Below are 11,001 nucleotides of genomic sequence, written 5' to 3'. Positions count from 1 at the left end.
CTTATAGACTCCAGATATTAGTCCTTTGTCAGATGAATAAATTGCAAAAATTTTCTCCCATTCTTAATGTTGTCTGTTCACTCTGATGATAGTTTCTTTTGCTGTGCAGAGGCTTTTTAGTTTAATTAGATCGCATTTGTCAATTTTTGCTTTTGTTGCAATTGCTTTGGGCATTCTCGTCATGAAATCTCTGCCCGTGTCTATGTGCTAAATGGTATTATGAGATTTTCTTCTAGGGTTTTTATAGTTTGGGGTTTTACACTTAAGTCTTCAATCCATCTTGAGTTCGTTTTTGTATAAGGTGTAAGAAAGGGGTCCAGTTTCAATTTTCGGCATATGGCTAGCCAGTTCTCCCAGCATTATCTATTAAATAGGGAGTACTTTCCCCATTGCTTGTTTTTGTCAGGGTTGTTGAAGATCAGATGGATGTAGGTCTCCAGCATTATTTCTGAGTTCCCTATTCTGTTCCATTTGTCTGTGTATCTTTTTGTACCAGCACTATGCTATTTTGATTAATGTAGCCGCGTAGTTCTATTTATCATATGACTAAATATCATTTTCATGCTATGATTTCAAACTTACTCGTAGTATATGGAAGTACATCCAAGTGTATTATGAGGCCATTACTTCACTGAAAAAATCCTGAAAGTAGAGATACATGACCACACTAGGATGTCAGCTGTCACTTCCCCATCATCACTATCATTCAGGAAGCACATTTGCCAGAAACCCTATTCTTTCTCTGTTTTTTGGTAGAGTTGCCCAGTGAGGGGCCCGCCCTGAGATTGAGAAGTAAGAAGAGGAAGATTCAATACTATCCATCAACACCTGCAGCAAGACATATGGACCGAGGACTGCAGAAGCACCTGATGAAGTCCTCCAGGCAGCTGAGAGCATCTGCACCCCCACCCATGGGCTTCTCAGAAAGGTCTGAGGACCACATGACTGGCAATTGTACCTTCTCTATCAGATGCATTCTGGATTCTGGAATAAAATTCCCCTTTTCTAGTATTTGTGTCTTTGACTATTATACTTGCAAGCCATTAAAAGGCTGTAGTTTAGATTCTCACATCTTGTATTAAAAAAAATCCTACTTGGAAGACCTAGAGTGGCTCACTATTGCTGCATGAATTACAACTGATGCTACAACTCAGACTCCTCATGTGTAATCATTTCTTCTCAATGAAATCAGGAGAGGCATTGCCCTGTCTATGATACTGGGGATTAGGACAAGGAAAGACAGCTACAATGAAGTAGGCCTTCATGGCCCATTTACAAAAACTCTCCAGTGAACTTCAAAGTGTGACTGCAATTTGACAAACATTCTCAGCAGGTGAAGGCACCAGAAGGGGCATCTGGGACAGCTGAGCCTCACACATCTGCTCCCCTGGGTGGTTTATGTTATGACTTGTTACACTGTGGGAGGGAGATTATCATACTGTTGACAGTAATATGTTGCGATATCTTTAGGCTGCAGGCTGCTGATGGTGAGAGTAAAATCTGTCCCAGATCTACTTCCACTGAATCTTGGTGGGACCCCTGTTTGCAAATTGGATGCCCTATAGATCAGGAGCTTAGGGGCTTTCCCTGGTTTCTGCTGATACCAATTTAAATAGTTGCTAATGCCCTGACTTGCCCGGCAAGTGATGGTGACTCTGTCTCCTACAGATGCAGACAGGGAGGATGGAGACTGGGTCATCTGGATGTCACATCTGATACCTGAGATTGGAAACATAAACACAAATATTCATATTATTAGTCATATTATGGGAAGGCTTCCATCAAGAGACAGGCTGTACTGAGCACACTGGCTGAGTAAATTCCTAGTGTTCTCCTTCCTTACCTGGGAGCCAGAGCAGCAGGAGCCCCAGGAGCTGAGAGGGGACCTTCATGTCCATCTGTGTCTTGACTGTGACTGACTCCTGCACAGGGTGTGACCATCCTATTAAGGAGACTTCAGGGCAGGGGGCTGTGCTCTGGGAACATGCAAATCAGCAGGGGATGCGGCAGACTGGGCACAGCTGCAGGGCTGGCTCATCTCAGTAACTCAGCATAAGGGCAGTGCCCCAAGTGTCCCAGGTCAGACCAGGGCAGCACAGATTTGTCTGTAAATAAGTGTTTCTTCCTGGGGGCTGTTTTATTACAAAGAACTTTTTTGAGTTAATTGTCAAAATTTGAAATATTCCTGAGGACTAGATGGAGTAATGTACTTTATTTGTGTATGGAGATTATTTTTTTAAAAATACAATATGCACTCAAATGGAAGAAAGCACTTTGTGCTGTGCTTACATTTCTGTTAGCGTGAAATTATTCTCTTTTGGGAAAGGAAATTAAATAGAAAATGTAACAAGATTGCAATCCCTGTCTACACGCTATGCCTTTCCCTTTCATTGTACTGCTGCTGACTTCCAATGGCCATCTATGCCCCTCACTGCTCTTTCTGAAGCTGGAGAAGGCAGCTCTGCCTGCATGCATAGCAGACCATAGGGGCTCGAATGAGCCTCTCTTTGGACAGTGTTATGGTTTTACTGTGTCCCTCAAAACCCATCTGTTGTTAACTTCATCTCAATGCAACAGAATTGGGAGGTGGGGCCTAATGGGGAGTGTTGAAGTCATGAGAGCTCTGCCCTCATGAATGGATAAAAGCCACTATAAACAGGGCTTGTGCTATGGAACCAAACTAGAGTCCACTCACTCAGCTCTGTCAGATCAGATATTTACACTGAGTTTGCAGCAGGAGAAAGTAAGGGTTTGTTTGTTTGTTTGTTTGTAGGGCATCAAGTAAAGAGAATCAGGCAGTTAACACTCAAATCCTGGCCTCGCTGATGGCTTGCAGGTAAGGGTTTTTTAAGGCAGGAGTAAATTTCAGGAAAGCAGAAGTTACAGGTCAAATTGAAAATTAATACATGGAGGTCACATATTGGTTTTGGCCTAAAAGGGCAGGATATCTTGAAACAGGGGCTTACAGATCAAGAGTGGATTACAAGATTTCTAATTGGCAATTGGTTAAGGAAGAAAAGCTTTGCTTAAAAATTTGGGCTCAGCAGAAGAGAACATTAGCTCAAGCTTGTGGATATGACTTTTACCAGGTCCCTCTGTAAGATATTTAGAACAAAGAACCATGGTTAGAGCTCAGTCCCCAGTTCCCCATTTTGTGAGGTCTATGTGCTGGCAGATTCATTTGGAGGGTGTCTTGTTCTCTCAAAAACACCTCAGAGACATATATTAAAATGTCAGCTTCAGTTTCTGTAGGGGAACCCACCATCCCATGAGTCCAGCTTATTTGGCTATTGTTTTAGGCTTTTATTACTTCCTTGCTTATCATGTTACTTACTTACTTCTTAAGGCTAGGTAGGTGCTTGGAATTTCCTTTGAAGAGACTCAAGATTTTCTATTCTTTCCATGCTTGGGGTGTGGGAGTTGCAGACTCCTGAGAGTGAGTCCCTGCTCTTCCCCATTTGTGGGAGTAGGCTTTCTCTCTCTCTCTTTTTTCTGCTCTTCTGTCATGCTAGGACATGGACTTCCTCCCTTCTGGAGGACTCAGGATTCATAGTGCCATCTTGAAAGTAGATAAACCGAATCCTAATCCAACAGTTCCTTGATCTTAGACTTCCCATCCTCCAGAAATGTGAGAGAATAATTGTCTGCTTTTTATCAATTACAGTTTCAGGCATTCTGTTATACCAAGACACAACAGACTAAAAGAAGCAACATCAGTAGATGATAACAGGAGTAGGAGTATACATACCCCAGCTCTCTCCCCTCAGATGGAATAGTCCAGAGGCATTGTCCCCATGTTTCCACATGGGATGGAGCTTCAGTCATCCTAAGAGTTAGGTGGCTTTTGGGGGAGACTTTTGCTATCCATCTTCTATTTCCTGCTACACTTTCCTCCTTCCCTCCCAGTGTAAATAGGCTGCGTGCACATAGTTTCTTCTTGCTGGTGAACCCAGTTCAAGGTGGAACAAACCCCTACTCTTGGAAGAAGGTATCTCTGCTCTAAATTCTTATCACTTTTCCTTTCTTGGTGCACAAGAAAATCCAGCAAGCACTTAATTTTTCTTTACCAATCTATCTTGGATTTGATTTATGCAGTTGATTTCTTTTGACTCACAAAACAAAAGGAGTCTTTAAAAATAGCTACACACAGCCAGGTGTGGTGGTTCATACCTGTAAGCTCAGCATTTTGAGAAGCTTAGATGGGCTGATTGCTTGAGCCCAGAAGTTCGAGACCAGCCTTGGCAACTTGGTAGCAAAACTCCATCTCTACGAAAATACAAAAATTAGCCAGGCTTGGTGGCACGTTCCTGCAGTTCCATTTATCAGGAAGCTGAGGTGGGAAGATTGCTTGGGCTCAGGAGGTTGAGGCTGCAGTGAGCCGTAATTGCACCAATGCACTCTAGCCTAGTCCACAGAGTGAGATCCTGTCTCAAGAAACAAAACAATACAAAAAGTTCCACAACGCTACATACCATGAATTCCACACTGGAGGCAGTGGACTAAATAGGTCAGAGGGTTCCCAAGTCTCAATTTTTTTCCAGCTCTCTTACCTCATCAATCAGCCTTGTGATTTTTTTATTTTACTTTGAGAACAGTTGTGGAAAATCATGTGTTGTTAACACAATAAATATTACCACAACCCAAAGACATTCACGTCCTCATATCTGAAACCTATGAATGTTACCTTGTATGTTGAAAGAAACTCAGCAAAAGCGATTAGATTAAGGATTTTGAGGACAGGAGAGGATCCTGGATTATCTGGTTGAGAGAGCAGAATCACAAGATCTTATAATAGGGAGGGAGGAGGGTCACAGCGAGACAGCAGGTGGGACTATGGAGAGGGATGCCTGAGTAATGGGGGATGAGGCTATAGAACAGACAATGTTGGGGCATCTTGAAGATGAAAAGCAGAAAATCACATTTTCTTCCTTTGGAATCTCCAGAAGGAATGGAGCCCTATTGACTCCTTAATTTTAGCTCAGTGAGACTTCTGACCTTTAGAGCTGTAGGATCATAAATTTGTGTTGTATCAATCCAGTATTGTTATGGTAATTTGTTTCATCAGCAATAGAAAACTAAGGCAAGGGGAAGAGATGGCTTCTGTCCTTCTGAGGGAATGGCTGTCCTCTGTTCTCCAAAATATTTCCACGTTGCTATCATTTGTTGTCAATTTTAACAAGAGTTGGAGAACACTATATTGTAACAGGAGGTAGCATCAGAATTCTTCTAAGATAGAAAACCTCTGGGGTCAAATCCCTTGACTAGCTCTTGTACAATATGTGTATCTGAGAGCCTAGGGGTCAGCTCTCACAGTAGATGAGAAAGGCAGGGGTTATTCGTTTTCATATTCAGAGGGCAAATTAAATTTGCATGACACAGTCTGAGAGGGAAGAATTGAGTCAGAGAGATTGGAAGAGAAAGAGGCATTTTGGAGGTCAAGGGAATCAAGATGTGTCCCAGCTCTCAAATCTAAAATAAAGTCATTTGCAGTTTGTAGAGGCTCAGAGAGACTTGTGTTTTGATGAGAAAACTGCAGATAAAGCTAATTTAAGATTAAGGTGAGCACAGCATGAGTCAGAGGCAGCAGGCAGCTGTGGATTCCACACTGTCCTTATGGTTTCTTCTTCCTTTTTACAGGCTGTGGGCTCTTCTATGAGACAAAAGTGGTCACATGGAAGGAACACACAGAGGACAGATGTAGATTCAAAGCCCAGCCCACGCTGACCATGTGACTTTGGGCAAAACACCCATGAACTCTGATAATTGTTTTTTTCAGCTGTGCAACGCAGCACTGTGTACACCATGGAGTGTCCTGAGGGTTGAACCAGATGATTCGCTTTGAAATGTGTGTGTGTATAATACAAATACATATATATATATATATATATCTCCAGTCCCTTTTTATTTTATGCACTCTTGAGTGTCATAGGATTAAGAGGCTTAATCCTATGATATCCTTGAGTATCATAGGATTAACATAGCAATATGTTACTAGTCAGATGTTTTTAAAATCAAATTTTTCAGTAGTTATTCTATAACTAACAGGTGCCTCACCATAGGCAGTGGGGCTCGTTGTGCGTTATTTTCACCATAAAATCTCCCACCAATATTTATGTGTAGCATTTGAAAGATAAGATTACAGTTGACTATAACACCTTTAGTCTGGGTTTTCCCCGAGCCCCTTTATGTTAGTGTCCACTCTTGGGTTCCTAAGGCTGTGACCACAGGTCTGAGTTTTGAGTCCTTTCTTCCCACACTAGAGCCTTTCCAAGGACTTGTTCTGTCCTCCTCCATGCTGGAAATCCAGACTCACCTTCCACTTACCCTCCTCAGAATCCAGAACTCACACTCTGGAAGCTTTTCTTTGTAAATCTTCCAAATGCAACCTCTGACAGGAACCCCTCAGCCAGGGTAAAAGTCTGAGAGACCAAAGCCGTAGGGGAGGGCCTGGGATCCTAGGCCAGCTCTCCTCAGTTCTGTTCTCACTGGTTCTGAGTGGCGGGGACCCTGCTAGTGCAAAAGAGGGAGGGTCATCAAATGTCTCCAGAGTCTTTACTCAGCCAGACTCTGTTATAGTTAGAAGGAAAAGAAGCACATGCTAAATAAATAAACATAAATTATTTGTACTTGTATATATGTATTTGTAACATGCTTTACAAATTAAATATATATCTATGATATTTCAGATATAAGTTGTATTAATACATTTGTATATACTGTGCATACACAATAAATATAATATGTCATTTCATGTAAATAAATATAATATTAATTGTTGTTATAAGGTATGGTTTTAAACTTTGATAAGTTGAGCTTGAACATGAAAAACCAGCGATGGTGCCCCACCCCATGGCCCCTTCCCCACTACAGAGCCCAAAGTTCAGGAGGCTCAGGTCCCTCCTCATTTCCTTGCTGGGTCAAGCACTGATTCATAGATGGCTTTGGATGCTGAGGGATCCAAGGGGTGTCTGGGGAACATGAAGCAGCAGGTTTGGAGGAGGCAGGGAGTGGGCCTCGGCTCCCGGTAGAGGGATGTTTTGTGCCCAGAGCTCAGCGTGGACTTTTCCTGCCCTGGGGGCCCCTGAAGGACAGAGCAGCACATGTGGCTCATAGAATTAGGCCATGTGTGGCTTATAAGACAGGATTACAGGGGCGGTCACAGGACAAAAGCACTCCATGGCTCGTTGGCAGCCTTCCCTCTGACTGGAGCCATATGGGATCTCTTTGCCAAGCTTCTGTGGCTCACCCAGCTGCTGAGATTCTGTTCAGAATGGGTCATTTCTCCCCCATGCACAAGCTTCTGAATATTTGTTATTTTATTGCCATTATTCAAGGACCACAGTTTGTTGACCGTGATCTCTCCAAAAGGATTCATGGAGTGAAGTGAGGGCTAAGGTGTCAACACTGTGCCAGGATGTGAGAGAAACAAGGATCGCATCCCTGAAGACAAGGGCAGCTTATGTGTGAGGTGAGGATGAATTGGCCTCATAAATTCAGAGCAGGATGTGGGAGAAAACACATTGACATTCTCTACTCTGTGATGCTCACCAGATGCACTGGAGGTTCCCATACAGAAGGTGGGAAGCAGGAGGGAAGAGAAGGGAGTTAGCATTTTCAGAGCTGCCTCCCATTCTGCTCCACTGAGAAGGCCCCAGATCTTTAGCAGCACCCCAGGCAGAGCAGCAGCTGGGGAGATGTTTGTGCACCAATAATGACAGGAGGATGGGGTACGTGTCCCTGAAGGCAGTTTGGATGCTGATAGCCAAAGTGACATCTGTCCAAGCCCATGGCCCTTGATCAGGGCAGGCATGGTCTCCAGGGGGCAGCAGGAGCTCAGAGCCAGGCCTCGGTTCTGCTGGAGCTGGGCTAGGATGCTGTTCATACCCTGGTCACGCCTGCTGGTGACAGTGACCTTCTCATCTGGGCCAGAGGGATAGGGGCTGGAGACGGGGTCCACACAATGTTGCCACTGGCATCTGAGTGGGGAACAAACATGAACATTCCCAAATATTAATACCAAAGAAGTAGTTCATTCAGTTTGATTAAATTTCAATCAGAAAGCAAAACAGGCTGACAGCAAGTAAATCTTTCTGCTTAATGCAAACAAACCAAACTGAGGATGAAACCGGAGTCCTCCCTCCTCACCAGAGAGTCAGAACAGTAGCAGGAAGAGAAGCAAAACTGGGCCCCAAGTCCACGAGGGCCTCCTGAGGCTGATCCTGCTCAGAGAGGGTGGGGAGGGTGGATGAGTCTGCAGGGATTTTGACACCAAAATGGATGTGGCTGAATGGCTTAAACCACAGAAATTTATGTCTAACAGTTTAGGAGCCTGGAAAGTCCAAGATCAAGGTCCAGAAAAGTTTTCTTTCTGATGAGGACTCTCTCTTCGATTTGCAGATGCCACCTTCTGGCCATGTCCCCACATGACCGTCCCTCAGGGCATGCAGGGAGGGTGGGGGAGGGAGAGAGGGCTATGGTGTCTCTCTTTATAAGGACGCTAATCCTGTGGTATCAGGATCCCGCCCTGATCACCTCTTTAACCCTAATTACCTCCTTACAGGCTCCCTCTCCATCTGCAACCACATTGGAGGTAACAGATTCCAAATAGGAATTTGTGAAACATAGTTCCGTCCATAAGAGGAAGGCTTTGGGGACACAGCCAAGGCAGTAGGGCGGGGCAAGATCAGGCTTCCAGTCTCAGAGCACAGGGGATTTTCCCACCACTAAGCACACTGGCAACTCCTCCCAGGCGAAGCATGTCACACAGGAGACCCCAGTCCAGCCTTAGGGGCTCCCTGTCCATAAGGAGACATGATCATTTTTACTTCCTCATTACTTCTCGGATCAGGCGTCTATCTTTTGTTTATTATGGTGTTTGTCTGCCATCTATTGGCCAGTTTCTAACATAGCATCTTACAGGATTTTAGGTTCTAGGGTCCAATGAGCGTTGACTATGGATGAAATCTTTTCATGGATATTCATGGAGTTGATCCTATGACATCCATCACTAGGACAGATTTTGTAGAAAACATGAAATGGCCCCTCCCCTCAATAAACCAGTCATCTAGTTGAGGACAAACGGTATGCAAGAAAAATATTTGTCACAAAACAATTAGGGTGGCTAGATTCTGGGATCCATGTGATATGCCAAAGATGTGGTTTTGGAAAAAAGAGTGGGCTGTAAAGGACCCTGTAGGGCATAATGGCAGGGACTGGGGTGAGAAGCTGAAGGCCCCTGGTTTGGATCTGTCAACCCAGCCTCATTCCTCCCATCCCAGAAACACTTGCAGAACAGCTCTGAGAACCACAGCAGCTTTCCGAGCTGAGGAAGCATCCGGGGACACCTGATCTTCTAAAAGAACAACTGCTGAGGTTTGTGCTCTCAGCTATAGCACTGCGAGTAATCAGATGTTATCATTTACATCTGTGCTAAGCAAAGTCATTTTCTAAGATGATGAAAATGTCTGTATTTATGAAGTGCAATAGGCTAGTCATTAGTCATATGTGGCTGCTGAGCACATGAAATGTACCTGATGTAACTGAGAAGCTACATTTATAATTTTAAGTATTTCTAATTGACACATCTGTGGCTATTACTGCTAGTGTTTCCCACGTGGAACAGCACAGTTGCAGACAGTAATAACCAGTAATATCATTGGGACACCCAAGCTTCTAACTGTTAAGCAAAGATGTGTCCCAGGACCACTGTACCAAGCTGCGGTGGACCATGGCCAAGGTAGACAAAGCACATGGGTGGATATCAGGAACCTTCCAGGCTGGTGATGGAAGCTGTCTCTCTTGGAGACACTGACTGGGAAGCTGGAGATTGGGGCCCACATAGTTGCCTATAGAATCTGAGGTGGAAACAAAACACAGATCTTCCCCAGTTAATGATGTCCCTCTCCATAGGCTTCCCAGCAGACTCCTGCTGGCTGATCAAGTGGGAGGTGAATGCTGGGCTCCCTGAGCAATGGCCTCAATCTGAGCCATTGTCCCATCTTTTTTTATTATTATTATTGTTCTTTAAGTTCTAGGGTGCATGTGCACAACGTGCAGGTTTGTTACATACGTATACATGTGCCATGTAGGTGTGCTGCACCCATTAACTAGTCATTTACATTAGGTATACCTCCTAGTGCTATCCCTCTCCCCTCCCCCCACCCCACGACAGGCCCCGGTATGTGATGTTCTGTGCCCTGTGTCCAAGTGTTCTCATTGTTCAATTCCCACCTATGAGTGGGAACATGCAGTGTTTGGTTTTTTGTCCTTGCGATAGTTTGCTAAGAATGATGGTTTCCAGCTTCATCCATGTCCCTACAAAGGACATGAACTCATCATTTTTTATGGCTGCAAGTGAGGACTGAGTCAGAGAGATGGGGATGGCAGAGGAGAGAAAATGTGGTCAGGGCCATGTAAGATGTGACCCTGCTGCCATATCTGAAGGAAAGGTTCTTGGTGTTTGTAAAGGCTTTGGGCAAATTGTGCTTTATAGACAAAACTGTAGAAGGGTCTGGGTTTAAGCTTAGTGTCAGCGTGATGAGGACTAGAGGTCGCAGTGAACTTGTGTTAAGAAACACACCCTGCACTTCTGGCTTTGTCTCTTCTCAGGTTTTATAGTCTGTGGGTTCCTCTATGGAATGAATGTGGCTCTGTGGAAGGAACATAGTTAAGGTCAGACAGACCTAGATTCCAAGTTCAGCTTCAACAACTGCTGACCAAGTGACTTTTATGCAAATCAGCCATGTGCTCTCGTGAACAGTTTCCTCATGTGTGAAATGGGGCACTGAGGATGTGAAGGGGTGTCCTGAGGGTTCCGCCAGCTGATGCACCTTGAAGTGTACATACATGTATAGACAGACACACACACATACATGAGAAGAGTATCTAGTGCCCCTTTTATGCATTCTTGAGTAACTGAGAATGTTATGTGAGATATTAACAGTCATATGTCATTTTCAACTAAAATTATCAATATTTATCTTATAACTAACAGATGCTTCT

At 44.1% G+C, this 11,001-nt stretch overlaps 1 gene segment (V, D, J or C); it reads right to left on the bottom strand.

Moving 5' to 3' along the window:
* Nucleotides 1–1,410: 1,410 nt before the first annotated feature.
* On the bottom strand, nucleotides 1,411–1,917 carry LOC103889795 (immunoglobulin kappa variable 1D-33-like). The segment is given in 2 exon segments: nucleotides 1,411–1,719; nucleotides 1,844–1,917. Coding segments are annotated over 2 exon segments (363 nt in total).
* Between the last annotated feature and the right edge of the window lie 9,084 nt (nucleotides 1,918–11,001).

Source organism: Pongo abelii, chromosome 12, assembly GCF_028885655.2.
Source record: "Pongo abelii isolate AG06213 chromosome 12, NHGRI_mPonAbe1-v2.0_pri, whole genome shotgun sequence".
Classification (NCBI taxonomy): domain Eukaryota; kingdom Metazoa; phylum Chordata; class Mammalia; order Primates; family Hominidae; genus Pongo; species Pongo abelii.
This window is presented reverse-complemented; position numbering and strand designations above follow the sequence as displayed.